This window comes from Lupinus angustifolius, unplaced genomic scaffold (genome assembly GCF_001865875.1).
Source record: "Lupinus angustifolius cultivar Tanjil unplaced genomic scaffold, LupAngTanjil_v1.0 Scaffold_78_8, whole genome shotgun sequence".
NCBI lineage: Eukaryota > Viridiplantae > Streptophyta > Magnoliopsida > Fabales > Fabaceae > Lupinus > Lupinus angustifolius.
The window spans coordinates 42,102-56,773 of NW_017723734.1; the positions used below are offsets into that span (position 1 = coordinate 42,102).

Sequence of the window (14,672 nt, forward strand, 5' to 3'; positions counted from 1 at the left end):
TATATATATATATATATATGCAATTTCAGTCCAAGTTTTTGTTCTACTTTTATTTATTCGTCTTCGTTCTTCTCACCATATTTAACGATGTTAATGCAGTCATTGGCTACTCAAGTCAGAAAGCAACTGCATGCATCTCGCACTAAAGCAGAACCAGTCCAGGGCTTTAATTTCAGTACTACAGCATTGTTGACAAGATATCTTCAGGTATGGAAATCCCTTGATCTGCTTGGAGGAATAAAAAGAGGAAAGATACATATTTTCTAGTAACATAATTACAATGTTATTCCTGAGAAAAAAATAATGTTGTCTACTTAGTATCTTAATCATATTAAAGACTAACTAACTAACCCCACCCTCATATTTCTACATCTAAAATGTCTTGTATAAGTAGTTTCTTGGTTAATAATAATATAAAAGTTAGAGGATGTGGTCACCTTATGCTTAATTGATTACATTTTTTTTATCAGCTGGTAGGAAATTACTGAATCCACTTGTTGCTTAGTGCTTACTAAACTATATAGATTTCGGGTAGAACTAACGGGGAAACTTTTATTTTCACGTTGCAGGCTAGTTCAGATGTCCCAGCGGATTTGCCAACTTCTTTGCCGAAGATATAAGCACATTTTCACTGATTGTTATTTTGATGTACAATTCAGAAGAAAACCCATCCAGCTGAGTATCCACAGCATGACCATTTTTTTGGATAATAAATTTGTTTGGACCTTATCTTGTGTGTGTTATAAACGCAGTTCATTTTGAGCTGACGAGGAACACTTTTCAATCTTATTTTATCACAAGCGAAATCTTGACTATGGCGTTAGTCCTACCAATTTTCATGTTTAACTAGTCTATCATTTTAAACTGATTATATGGAACGTATTTAAACTCTAGTAGAGTTTTTGAGATAAACTTTAAGTTGGTTTAGTAATGATTGATGATGATGGTTGGGCTTTGTCGACGAACAAGGATTCTCGTGCTTGTTTCTCCAAAAGTGTATTTTAGCGTAATTAAAATAAATAAATGTGTCATTGAAAGTTATATTTTTCCTTTTATTTCTGAAGCATTTGTATTCTATTAATGGAGAGGATTTTAACTCGTCCTAATCATACTTAAAAGAGGATGGCAGGGAGTGGTGGGAGTTGAGGATAGTGGTGACAGGTGGTTATGGTGGCGATGAGTGGTGTGACTTGTGAGAAGAAGGAAAAGTGAATTGGTGAGTTATGCTGATTGAGTTTCCTCTACAACTTGGGTTATGTAGATTGAGTGGGTGTTCTTTGGTTTCGGTTACATGTGAATTATGCAACTTGTTTTGGTGTGAGGGAAGATGGTTAAGGTTTTCTGTGTGGGAAATAGGAAGGAATGAGTGTGAGTAAAGTTTAAAGGTATTTTTGGAAGCTATGGTGCAAGACTCATAAAATTTGGGTGCGAGTAGAACTGCACTGAGTGTAAATAGAATTTCTCAAGGAAGAATTATTAAGATGAGATGGCTAGGAGAAATTAGAAGAAAATATGAAGATCCACTGTTTTTTGGCATGTATCACTACTAACTAGTATAGTGATCACATAACAAGGACTAATAGTAAGGACAAAAAATAATTTTTAAAAACTTGAGGGAATCAGACCAAACTTGAATTATTCAAACCAAACAATTTGTTTAGGGGTTGATTTTTAAAATTTCAATATTTATCGATACTATAATCATAAAAAATGATATATCTTCCTACAAATTATTTTAACCATAAGAATATGATATGTGTGGTACTTGTATTTTAACATAGAGAATGATATGCTTGTTATTGTGATGCATGCCATGGGAGAAGTTCCATTCCCATTTGTCAAAAATGCATTTGATTGCAAAGTAGTCAATCTACTTCACATTTTCAATTAGTGGGATGTTACTTTCCTGATCATTATTTTTCTTTTCAAATCTTCTATCAAAAGTGAGTTTCTCACATTATACAAAGATATGATGCTTAGGAATAAAAAAACATTCCTCACATCAAACACCACTTAAACTCATTGCATTGTTTCTCAAGCGAAATATATCCAAGCCCTTTTCAACATCGAAGCCCAAAATTGTTGTGCATAAACGAGTAAGGAAAACCAATTAGTAAGGTAAATGTCCTCTTAGAGTAGGGATCAGAATTCAACCAATTAGTTGTTTTGGGTTAGTACATGTGAGCTTTCATGTAAAGTGGCAATTTTGTTTAATAAAATGGACACAATAGGAGTACACAAAATAGCTTACTATTATGAGTACAAATTCAAAACATGATTTGAAAAAAAGTCATAGAGATAGATACATGTCATCAAAAAGTGGAGAATGAAAATTGAAGGGTTAAGCTATACTTTCAGAAGTTGTAACATTGAGTCATTTTGTTGTTATGTTTGAGTCTAATGAGTATATATATAATAATGTTTTTTATCTCCATAAGCAAATGTTAGTATCTTATGGTGACTGAAATTTGAACCTTCAACCTCCTTATCACTCCATTTCTTCGGCTTTCTACCCTTACCATTTGAGTCTAATGAGTATATATATGTGCCATTTTGATTTTGTTGTGCCATAACTCTTCTGTATGCCACACTATGCTTGCAACTATTTGATATATAGGCTTGATTATTGTATATGATACCACTTTTTGAAACTTGTTGGTTTTGGCATCTGCTATTTATTCATGTGCACTATTGGATGACTTAGGCAAATTTGAGTTGTTAGGTGAAGACTGGATGACTTAGATTTTGAATTGTGTTTAGGTTCTGGTTCGTTGAGATTGGAATCTAAGGGTTTGTTTGAGAGTTGGATTTTGGAGAGGAAGTGAGGGAAAAAGAAAGCTTCAGCATATCACAAGTGTATGTCATGACTCTCAAACTTTCTCTTTCCATTCATCCCTCTCCAAAATCTATCTCCAAAACTAACCCTAAGACATGATATCTCCTCCGACAATTTGGATTCGCTGAAGTCACCATTATTGACATCACCCGATCCAAATCCAAAAATAACACCATACCATGGACAGTGTCCTCAACATTATATAGTACTAGGACATTGATTCTTTGAACAGAAAGTTCTGAAAAGCATGATGGTGATTGATTCAGAATTAAGGCTGAGTCAAAGACTGGAGACAAGAGCAGTAGTTCCATATTAAATTCTTATTCATAAGTAATAATAGGTGATTGACTTGTTGTTTCCATGATATTCCATTTTTTACCGATATGTCACCTGATACGTGGTTCTTTTTGGTACGGGTATGTAAAGTATGTTATTGTGTCAAATACTGATAAACTAGGGGTATATTCAATAGGGTTTTTAACTATAATTTTTTGGGTGACAGATACAAGTTTCCTAGAATTTTGCCTGAAGCAATCCAGATCCGAAGTAGAGATGCTTCTCATAGAAAACCTTGGATCATATGATCCTAATCACGAACTCATTGATAAATTCTCAAGTTACATAGTGTTGCTGCCAACAGATGTTTTGGAAATAGCTTTTTATATTCAGACCATGTAGATAAGTATTAGTGTTCAATTGAATTGAAGTCCTCTAATCAATAATAAAATCATGTCATCATGTTTGAACTTTCAGAATTTAAAATATCCAGTTATTCTATTATTATTATGAATTCAACTGAACAATTTTCAAATGAAATGCTTCTTATGCCACCCAAAAAAAGTTTCCTGTCAACAAAAAAAGAATCATGGAGCATCCCATGTTGTATTTACACTTGCTATATAGTTGAGAAGTTTAGAGAATAAAATGGAGGGAAAGTGAAGCAAAATCCTAACTCATTCCCACTGGTGCTGCATTCTCTGCACCATCTTGTTCTTTCTCAAGATCAGAGGGAGCTAGAAAGCAATCCATTGACAAGCCAAAAATGTTAAAATCAATCTCTTCAATGCTCCAATGTTCCTCAATCATTCTTTTGTGATTATGTGCTGCACCATATCTATAAAGTGTAGCAATAGTTTTCCCACTATGAGCTATGTTAATACCATCAATATACTTATAATCTTCAATCATAGATTCAATGCTTGTTTCCCAAAAAACACTCTCTTTTCCTTTAACAGGTTTCATTTTCACCAACTTGGTGTCTTCAAATTTGACAAGTAGCCCGGTGCGTTGGCTAAAGTATCCTAATACTGTGTGCATTACAATTTCAGTATGAGATGTGCTTTGTGCTTGAAGTATATGTTGATCTGTTTGCAACTTTAGCATGAAACAAACTTCATTGTTAATTGTATTCTCTCCTACACATTCTGCATCTAGGAACAAGTTAGCCGTACACCGCGGATCCAATCCCTGATAACAGAAACCGCATATCAAAAAATAATCTTTATGATCTTGGCTTTGCTGATATAAGATATAGTTTATTTGGTATGTAAAAATCACCTGGAAGAAGCGACGAAGGGGTCGCGGAGGGCCTTTGTTAGCATGAAAAGGTTGAGAAGAAGATTGGTTCCAAGCTACTTTGCCATCACTACCAGCACTAACTTTGAAACCTGAAACAACCAATTCCAAGCACCACAAATCCGGGTTCTTTTGCCATAACACAAAGCCTCCTACTTCAGCCTTTCCTCTTTCATGAACGCTTTCAATGTCAATATCATCATTTTGACGCAATTGCTCAGACACATGCATTCTTACTTGTCCCATTGCATACATACTTTTCAGTGAATTCAATGCAGCTAATCCCCCAGTTGCTGCTACATATTGCTGAACTATGTATTTGGCAGTAGAATCTTTCTGCCCATTCAATCAAACCTTTGTTATTTATAAAACAAGAAGAAAAACAACAGGTTTATATTAAACTTCAAATGTAGGTGACAGAATTATTGAAGTGCACAAAATATTACTGAATCTACTAGTTATCAATATGTGATTGTTGACTAATTAGGAAGAAGAAAAACAACATGCTTAATTGATATACCAGTATATTGTAGCTATTTAAAGTATTAGAGGAGGCTAGAAAACCCAAAACTCTGAAATACCAACAAGGAGTTAGTCTAGTAATATAATGTCTCGTTAGATCTTTATGTATCGTATAAGGTCAAATGTTTGATCCTTAAGAGCGAAACTTGCTAGGATGAATAGTTACACATCCCAAAAGCAATTAATATCTTATCCACGTGTATATCCTCCCTAACACATAAAAAAAAATCTAAAACTCTCATTCATACATGGCCTATGCACCAATTCATTATATGACAAGTTCAAAAACATGTCTTAAATAATGGTGAATTTTAACTTGAGTCCCTAATAATTTTACACATAAATGGAGTACCTTTTATTCTAAATGTCTTACTTATTGGTTATCACTCTTTGGGTCAACCTCAGAATATTGGTGATGTATTTAATCTTAAGAGAACAATGAAATTGAAAGGTGGATATAGAAATGCTTACAATGGAACAATCTCTAAGGGGCCGAGTCAAAGTATGATCAGATTGAACCTGAAGAGGAACAAGTGGAGCACCAACAAGCTTAAGCAATGGCATGAATTCATTATTTGAGGGTAGTGATGAACTATTACTATTATCTTGAGCAGCATTCATAAGATTCCTCAGATTTCGCCACCTATTGAAACCATTGGTACCCATTCCTGTTAACATCTCCTCAGGTATTGGAACCTCTAACACAGTTTCCAACCCATCTACCTTATCAAAATTTGGACACAGTTTCCTCATTTATCTTTATATGGGAGACACAAACACACATGCAAAGTGAAAAACAAACAACAAACAAAAAACAAGAAGATGAAGAAAGAAGGAAAGGAATCCGTTTGTGAAAAATGGAATTCCTTTCTCTTCTTTCTTGACAAACCCTACGCCAGAAGAGGCTTTGGTTTGGTGATAAAATGATATTGATATATTACATGAATGAAAATGCATGCATGCATGTGTAGCTATAGTGTGAGAGAGAGAGAGAGAGAGAGAGGAATGAAAGCAAAGATGAGGTCTTGAGTTTTCTTTGTTTCTTAGATGATCCTTACGCGTAGGGGTAGGGTGCAATGAAAGGTGGCTTGTGCCCATGCCTTTGGCTATATGCAACATATTTAGTTTTCACCTTTCTTTCTTTGTTTTTTTTTCTTTAGGGAAATTTAGGCATGCACAAAATGGGTAGTATGTTTTCTTTCTTTTCCTATCACTATTACTTGTATGTATATATTGGATCGTGTAAAATTTTTCCTTTATTTAATCATGATATTGATTGAGTCAATTGTTTAATTTGGATTCAGCTTTACACTCAAAATTGTCCTAATTCATAATGTTGATTTGATTAGTCTTTAAACTTGAATCGAACCCTAAATTCGTTAAATATGATATATATATATATATATATATATTATTAATCATGTATATATCATAAAAAATTATAGAATCAATGATATATTCAATCAAAGAGATACATAATCAAAATTGTTGTGCAATAACTCATATCTCTAGATAACATCAATACAAGTTATGAGTTTGAGATGAGGAATAGTAAAAAACAAATATTTGTTCTCTAATGATACATATTGGTAGCCTCTCTCAACGCTCCCAGAGACGTAAGCATAATTGATCGAACCTCATTACCAAATCTCTTGTGTTATACTCTTTTACTATTTGATTGTTCGTTTGTTCCCGACATAAACATATACAAATATGAGTGAATGGCCATAATTGAATAAATATATGTATATACATTGTTAATCATGTATATATGATAGAAAACTTAGAATCAATGATATATGCAAACATAGTGACCGAGTGATCATGAGACGAATCTGGGTCGAGTCATATGTGTCTCATACTTGGTCCTAAATATTGATCGAACCTAATTTTTAAAACTCAACCCTATACCTGAGGAGACCCGGACCTATTCAGGTCCGATTATGATCAGGTCAACCGAGTTAGCTAGTAGGTTCGAGTCATACGTACATTAAATTCTAAAATATTATTACTCTTTACATATTTTCATAAATAAAAAATAAATGATAGAAACTATTTTTTTGTTTTTCAATATATATGGAAGCATATGTATTAAATTTTGTTTTGATAAATAATTTGTGGTAATTTTAAATTGTATTTTGGTTTTCAGAATTTGTGTTGAGAAAAAAAACTTAAAAGGTAAAATGGTGTGAAACCCGAGCCCAACATCAAATCGGAAGAGGTCAAATATAAATTCTAACTGGTTAGGCCGTCCGATCGGACCGAACAACATTATAATATTATATATATACATATATTATATAACTAATTAAAATACGTGAATTACATACTTGTCAATTTCATGTTTTGCATAATGCAAGAAGAATTATTGTGCACTGTGCAGTAACGTTTTTTACTGCATTGTTTTTTTTATTTTTAATTTCTTATAGTCGGTCGGTTTAACCAACCGGGTTATTCCGGTTTTACCCGGTCTAACTAGGTTGGACCAGTTTTCCCACAGCCCAAAACGACTTAAAAGGGGTCCCGATTTTCAGGGTATACATAATCGTCTATTTAAGCGGGTGATGGTCGGACCGGTTGGACCGTTTGGTCCGGTCCGAATAACCTTGGGTAAAATAGATGAAAGGGGAAAGTTTTAATAAACTAACAGAAGGACAAAAATGTGCAAATGCAAACACACACGAACAGTAAAAATTAAAAGGAAATTATAAAATTTTATAAATGCAATTTCAGTAGGCGCGTAAATTCAATTTTCAATATCATTAGGCGCCATTATAAAAAAAAAAAATTGAAGGCATTTGGCGCCATTTCGTTAGGTTTTAGAATGATTAATTGTTTCCATTTCAATTCGAAGCCAAATAATCTGTGTTAGAAAATCCATAATCAGAAAAATGGATAGCGACGACGATTTTCAGCTTTTTCCTTCTTCTCCCATCATTCTCCCTCAACCAAAGCTCAAGCGTTTGAAGAAAGTAGCATCACTTATCGTTCCTTCCATCGATTCTTCTGATGAATTGGAATCTCTTCGTTCCGATAGCACTTTGGAGGAATTAACTGTTCGATCTGTAGCAAACCATGAAAGTTTAAGTCCTCTTCCTAACAAACATGGTTCCGGTGCGGCTAGGGTTTTGGATTTCAATTCCGTGGATGAGGATTTTGACGTAAATGTTGAGTCCACCGAAATTGAAAAGGATAAGGTGGAAGAAGTTGCGGATCTGAAGAGCCATGAGTTAGAGAGAAAACGACGCAGTTTAGATAACTCTGCAGAGTATAGTAATAAGAAAAAGAAGAAGAGAGTTGATGATGGTGGCGCTGAGAAGATTGCTAAAGAATCTGCATCCAATAAACGAAAAGCTGAGAAGGTTACTACGCTTTTTCAGATCGGTTCAGTGAAGTATTGTGATACATTTCGTTCTCGATTTCTTAATTTGTTGTTTATGTGATTTAACAGGAAAGAAGAGAAAATCTCAAACAGCTTCGCGCTGAGTCTCAAAGACTTCTTCGAGGTATAAACATTATTAGAATCTGTGTTTTTTAATTTAATTTTGTTTTAGGTTATACTGATTGTATTCATTATGTTTTGTATAGAGACTAGAGATGCAGCTTTTAAACCTATTCCTCTGGTTCAGAAACCTATTTCTTCCATATTGGATAAGATTCGGCAGAGGAAATTGGAGATTTTGAAGAAGTATGTGATTTTGTATTAGCACACACTTTTGTTGTTTTTTTGTTTACCTTAGATAGCAATAGCATATTGATACATACTTGGAATTGCAGATCCATTTCGTCTTATGTTGATTCTGATACTGATGATTCTGAATATTGTCTGGATGAGGAGATAATTGATAAGTCTGAAGAAGTCGAACTAGAAGTAACTCCTACTTCCCCTTCACCAACCAACAATGAGGAGATAATTGATAAAGTTGAAGATATTGAACTAAAAATAACACCTACATGCCCAATACCTGCGAAAAGCGGTGTGAGTGCATCACATCTTGATGGATCTAATGATGTTGTGGGTGACTTAAGCCGTGAAAGCATTCCATCACCTGTGGTAAGTCAAAATATGCATTTGCTTCGGAAATGAAAATCCACATGGTATTTTCGCGACCCATTTTTTTAATTGTGGTTTGTCTTATTTGCATCTGCCATCACCATTTTTTATTTATCTAAGATATTAAGAACTGTGATCTTAGTATATAAACTAAGACATGATTGAAATTGTTGCGTAGGTGAAGATAGCTATCATAATTGCATATAGATCTGTTTGTTACTTTAATTAGTCCATTTTCCAACATGTTGAGATGCGATTGTGATATTAATAGTTGTATCCTTTGAGTTTCAGGGAAGGGATTCAGAATCTGATCACACATTTCGAGCACCTATTGGTGATACACAGGTTTTCTCTCAACCATTGAAGGAGAAATTTTGCCTTCAAATTCATATCTATATATTAATTGCTTGTTTGTCTGCAATTTCTAGGAGCTCTATTCTGATTCTGAAAGAAGTGATGCTAAAGATGAGGCTGTTAACGAGAAGCCCAACAACCCTTCTGAAGAAGTGTCTGAGGAACCATCTATGTTTGCAATGAACTTGCACTTTGACTCTGCTCCTCCGGATGATGATGTGTAAGTGCTTATTCCTTTGGATTCTTCAGATTCAGTACCACTGATTATTCATCGCATAGTAATTTCAGTACTTTAAATCCTTTGTCACTACTTTTGATGTATGACAATGTTGGAATTATGATTTTTACTTGGGATGAAATTAACTTTATGGTTCAGTGTTGGGGTTCAGTACACAAATATAGAAAGAACATAGACAGCTATCGAGAAATTTTTAAGACACAACTATAACTAATGAATAATGCAGTTGACTACTGTCTTTTTTTTATAAAAAAATCATGATTTTTATATTTTATTTTAAATTTGTCATAGTTGCAGACTGGCTACTTCTGCTTCCTCCTTGTTCTGAAATTAAAAAAAATAATAAGTGCTTTGTTTCTCCAGCTCTTCTGATGATGAGGACAATGACAAGGAGAATGTAGATCCACGTTTACATGGATCAGTTGTAGTGCCTTCCTCTCCAAGTGGTGACCCTGTTAAGGCTTTTGTTGATGAAGAAGCAGAAGTGGAAGATGATAGTGATAATGACATACAGCATTTCCAAGATAATGAAGATGAAGTTGATGATGACATTGAGGATCTTAATGATTTGATAGCAACTGGATTTGAAGAAAAGTCAACTGATAGAGAAAAGCGTGACCAACTCCACCAGCAGTGGCTTGCGCAACAGGATACAGTTGGAATGGATAATATACTACATAAACTTAATTGTGGTTCAAAGTTGAAAGAATCAACATCAGTTGAAGAGGAAGGGGATGAAGAAAGCAATGAAACTGAAATTGAGAATGAATTTGATGATGAAGCTGAAGATTACATAGCTCCATCAGATTCTATGAAGATCAATCTGAAAAAGATGAAGCAGATGATCCCACAGATGTTTACTGATAAAGATGATGCTTATGTATCATCTGATGATGATAATAAAACTGAGATGAGACTAGCTAAACAGTCCCTATTTGATAAAGCTGTGAGTTTTTCCATCTCAGCAACCGTAGTGGCATACTGATATTAATTGCCACTTTACTTCTATTCGAATATTTGATATTGTTACCGTGACTATTGCATATTTGTATTTCCATGTATTTATTCTTGTGTAATTTAGTAATAAGTGACTTTGGCTGTTTCTAAATGTGGTACTGTGGAACAGGAAGAGAAAGCTACATTCTTGTCGCCGGCTGAGGATGAAAGCAGCAGGGAAGTTTTCAGTCGCATAAAGAAACTAAATGTTGTGCCTGATGCCAAGAGGAAAGGAAGGACATCTTGTAAGATTTATTGATTTTACCATATTGTGCAGTTACCAAAACGGATATAATTTGTATCAATCACTTCTAGTTTGTGAGAATACTAATACTTTCTGCTATTAATTTACATTGTAGCCACCATTGATATGCTGCGCATGGGACAGAGCATAAACTTATCATCGAAGGTAGGTATAGTTTGAGCTATTGAAAAAGATGAAGCAATGCCATGCCCCCTTTCCCAATTAAGTAATTAAGGTTTGTGATGAGGTCCTCTATACTTCTTGGGGTAGCCAAAACATTGTTGTTTAAATCATGGGGTGCCCCATATGGGACACATCAATATGTTTGCTATTGAGTTTATGGAGAGGGAAGGCTTGGAAAAATAAAATTCACTTGTGAGAGGATTTCCAAGAATTTCTATTCTCTCCAAACATCAACTCAGAAACAGCACCTAAGTAATAGCCACATGAATCTACTTGTCTATGCTTACTGGGCACCAATATCAAGGATATATTTGGTTAAGAGGAATGTGTTTCCATAAGTAATATAAGTGTGATAAACTATACTTAAGGTGCCATGGCTGACTTCTCTTACTATAAATATTGCAGTCATCTTTTGTTGGCCGGGCTTCCAATCATTTTATGCACTCATCTCATAAGAGTGCATCAAGCAAGGCCCGATCTTTTATATTTGAGCGAGATGACAGCAATAGCAGGACTTCAATCTCGATGTCAGATGACTCTCCAGATACGGTAATGACTATCAGAAATAAAAAACTAGTGTGGTATACAAGTCATAAAACTTTATTTGTGCCTTTGAAAAATTGTTGGCGTTACTTCAAACTTTAGTTTTTCACCCTTAGCAGGAGTCTGTTGATACTAATGTTGACAACAAACATGTAGTAATAGGCTAATAGCTCCTCTGAAGTTAGCAATAGTGTAAAATGACAACGAAAAGTATATTTACCTTTGATTAGCAAGTATATTGAGATTTTGATTTACTTTTAACTAATGAAGGTGCTTATCCTTCAAATTTAAATTACTCTCCCCTTGTTCATCAAAAGTATGCAATATTTGTTGCTTCTTTTATTCCTGAAGTTGACCAATGGTGCTAACTTATGGTCAATTTTCCAATGTTAATTTGTTTGTTTCGTTCCAACTTACAGATTCAAAGGGAGAGTCAAGTACCAAAAACTTTCTCTGCCAAGTTCCAAAGAAATACACAGAATAAGCATACTGCCTCGGATTCTGCATCACAAAAGTCAAGTATATCGCTTTTGGAGATATTAAGGAAGTCTTCAATTCATGCAAAGCATTCTTTCCAGCATGCTGAAGCTCAGCAACAAGAATCAGTATTTGATGCATTTAAGTTAGCAAAGAAGCCAAGTAGGACATAGACACTAGTTTTGATGTATAATATCAAGGTGAAAATTGGGTCGTATTCTTATGTTTAAACATTTGTTTTCTTTACAATCCCTGATTATAGTTGAAGTTTAACATGGATGAGGATGAAATATCCACATCTCCAAAGACTTGTAAATTTGATGTCTGCTAGTCCTAGCTCCCTTAATCTCCTTGCATTTAACAAAATGCCAGTATTATAATAATTCCAGTGGCTGGATGTTTAGCTTAAGATTGCATTTTCTTAATAGCAATGTTGTAAGTGGGATTAGAGAGTGGATCGACAAAATTCAATTGATTAGGTTGAATAGTCCATTGGACGATGTTATATATGTTTGTTAGCCAATGCCAAAAAACACATAATTGGTGCATGTCAGTTTAGATAATAATCTTACTTATGTATGGTTAATAGTTTTCGAATGGACAAATATTATTGACATTTGGAGGTGCAACACCAAGTGTACCATTTATTATAATAAATTTTGTAGCAATAAATTGCGACTTTTTTTCATAAACAATACCTTTTTCAATAATTTAAAAATACTTAATAAATAAAAATAAAAGATAATAAAAAAATAGTCGATATTATTTATTTAGAAGTAACTTAATAAATTATACAAATACTTTATTTCTCTCTTCTCCAGCCACCATAGCACTCAAAGTTTTGAAAACAAATTTACTAGCACTTAGGCCTATGTATATCTTCACAAATTATAGCTATGTTGCAATGTTATGATAAACAGTATATGACAATGTTAGCTTTTACAACCTTGGCATGCTCTATACTGACTATACATAAGTGGGATGGTGAATATTTACTTATAGTATACATTGTATTTGATACAATATTATTTTTATTTTCATATTCATTGTAATTGATAATAAACTTTATGCAAGTTATACCGATAATATGGTTAATATCAAATTATAAATTTATAGAAAAACAAATAAATGTGCAATTCTATTATTCAATTTTATTAGTCATCATGATGATGGGTGACTTTGCATCAAATGAGGAGAATGTTGAACTTGAAAAGGAGCAATAATATAATCAAATTAGAAATGATTGCTTATGGACATTTGTTTCACTTTTTCCTTTTGAAATTATGCAAATTGCAATGCAAGCGTAGGGTCACACACCTTACAGCTGTGATTTTTTCGTACCATCCCCTCAAGTCAATATCATAACTAGTGTAAAAGCAACTTTACTTTTATTTTTTTCATGCTCTTTTTGTATTCTTTTATAAGCTATGTATATATCTTATACTAATGCTCAAAATAAGTGTCACATTCTTGCGGTCAGAATAAGAGTAACTACTTTATATAAAGTTTGTATGACTTAAATGATCAGTGTATTATTTTAACATATGGTTCAGTGTCATTTCATTAAGTGGCTTATACTAAAAAGCGAATCATGTATGCTCATACTTGCGCACAATAATCTCTATTATATGATTGAAACGATTATAACGATATAAAAAACAAATACTCTGGTTTTCGTTTTAAATTTTCAATTTTTTTGTTAAGGTCTTCTATCTAATTGCAGCCATTATTTTTTGACATGCTTGACATAATTGTACTTTAGAAACACTGCCCCATATTTTCTCATGTTTACATTCTTAGAATGTCACATTTTTTCTTATACCATAAAAGCAGGGGTTACTCACAATCTCACATAATATAATCAACGTTTTTTTTTTATTAAATTAATATTTTTAATATGTTATAATAACACCATAAAACTCTTTCTACCTGGTATTTAATACAGGTTAAGATATAATTAGAATCAAAACAAATAATGATTAATGCAATTAATCAATATCACATCAACAGTTCATTTTACTTTTTAGTTGGGGAGCTCAAATCAGATAAATAAATACTTTATTAACCTATTATTGGTCTTAGTGATGTAAGGTCTTACTAGATCATAAGATGACTAAAACGTTAAGTGATTGATTCCTGGAAGCGACACTTGTTGAGATGGACAATCATACACCTCGAAAAAGATTAATTCATTACCTAAAAGAGTAAAAAATACCCTTAAATTAGTGGAAAACTTTGTGTGTCATGTGAATTGAGAATTTAGACACCAGTTAATAAAAACATGATACATGGAAGATTAAAAAAAATTAAAGTGTAGATTTTACCTTAGTTTAAAACAAAAATATAAGAAGAAAAAAAACAAAATAACAACATGAAATTAAAAAAAATATAAAAAGTAAATGGTTATTTTGAAATGTAGTACTTGTTACCACGTCATAAGCTGGACTTTGCAGTTGGTGGGTCCCAATACACAGTATTTGAATCCTGAAATCTGTAGGGTAATGCAGTGCTGGCCAGTGAAACATAATCATACACATTCATTTAAAAAGACTGAAAAGCCCTTCACCTTTATCATCGTAATCATGCATCCATTGAACTTTGAAATGAAAGTGTGTTGGCCTTTGCAATATTTGTATAGTTGCACGTTTTC

The 14,672-nt window shown here is 33.4% G+C and overlaps 3 protein-coding genes across 4 annotated transcripts in view; 2 read left to right on the forward strand and 1 right to left on the reverse strand.

Moving 5' to 3' along the window:
* LOC109339495 (glucose-6-phosphate isomerase, cytosolic 2B) overlaps positions 1-879 on the forward strand; it is an 8,850-nt gene extending 7,971 nt beyond the window's left edge. The window contains exons 22-23 of the mRNA XM_019576948.1: positions 100-207; positions 570-879. Of these exons, the coding sequence (XP_019432493.1) occupies positions 100-207; positions 570-620 (159 nt within the window). The 3' untranslated portion in view covers positions 621-879. The remainder of the gene's footprint in view (positions 1-99; positions 208-569) is intronic.
* Positions 880-3,583: 2,704 nt separating this feature from the next.
* Positions 3,584-5,925, reverse strand: LOC109339490. The gene is made up of 3 exons (XM_019576940.1): positions 5,405-5,925; positions 4,394-4,747; positions 3,584-4,303 (listed from the first exon to the last, which is right to left on the reverse strand). The coding sequence occupies exons 1-3, from the start codon at positions 5,684-5,686 to the stop codon at positions 3,785-3,787; spliced, it is 1,155 nt and encodes a 384-aa protein (XP_019432485.1). The 5' UTR covers positions 5,687-5,925; the 3' UTR covers positions 3,584-3,784.
* Positions 5,926-7,740: 1,815 nt separating this feature from the next.
* LOC109339500 (protein starmaker-like) lies at positions 7,741-12,367 on the forward strand. 2 transcript variants are annotated; one of them, XM_019576955.1, is made up of 11 exons: positions 7,741-8,295; positions 8,385-8,439; positions 8,522-8,621; positions 8,711-8,987; positions 9,273-9,332; positions 9,416-9,561; positions 9,943-10,525; positions 10,706-10,820; positions 10,935-10,984; positions 11,408-11,551; positions 11,965-12,367. In XM_019576955.1, the coding sequence occupies exons 1-11, from the start codon at positions 7,825-7,827 to the stop codon at positions 12,193-12,195; spliced, it is 2,232 nt and encodes a 743-aa protein (XP_019432500.1). In that variant the 5' UTR covers positions 7,741-7,824; the 3' UTR covers positions 12,196-12,367. The 2 variants fall into 2 exon arrangements, with proteins under 2 accessions (XP_019432500.1, XP_019432501.1); XM_019576956.1 differs by having other exon boundaries at positions 9,279-9,332.
* The last annotated feature ends 2,305 nt before the right edge of the window (positions 12,368-14,672 follow it).

Bases quoted from the DNA above. Each gene is read 5' to 3' on its own strand.
- LOC109339490 (XM_019576940.1), bottom strand. From the start codon at position 5,686: ATGAGGAAACTGTGTCCAAATTTTGATAAGGTAGATGGGTTGGAAACT. The intron at 4,748-5,404 runs GTAAGCATTTCT...TTGAATGGGCAG, and splicing joins CCCTTAGAGATTGTTCCATT to AAAGATTCTACTGCCAAATA. The intron at 4,304-4,393 runs GTGATTTTTACA...TTCTGTTATCAG, and splicing joins CCCTTCGTCGCTTCTTCCAG to GGATTGGATCCGCGGTGTAC.
- LOC109339500 (XM_019576955.1), top strand. From the start codon at position 7,825: ATGGATAGCGACGACGATTTTCAGCTTTTTCCTTCTTCTCCCATCATT. The intron at 9,333-9,415 runs GTTTTCTCTCAA...TGCAATTTCTAG, and splicing joins CACCTATTGGTGATACACAG to GAGCTCTATTCTGATTCTGA. The intron at 11,552-11,964 runs GTAATGACTATC...TCCAACTTACAG, and splicing joins CAGATGACTCTCCAGATACG to ATTCAAAGGGAGAGTCAAGT.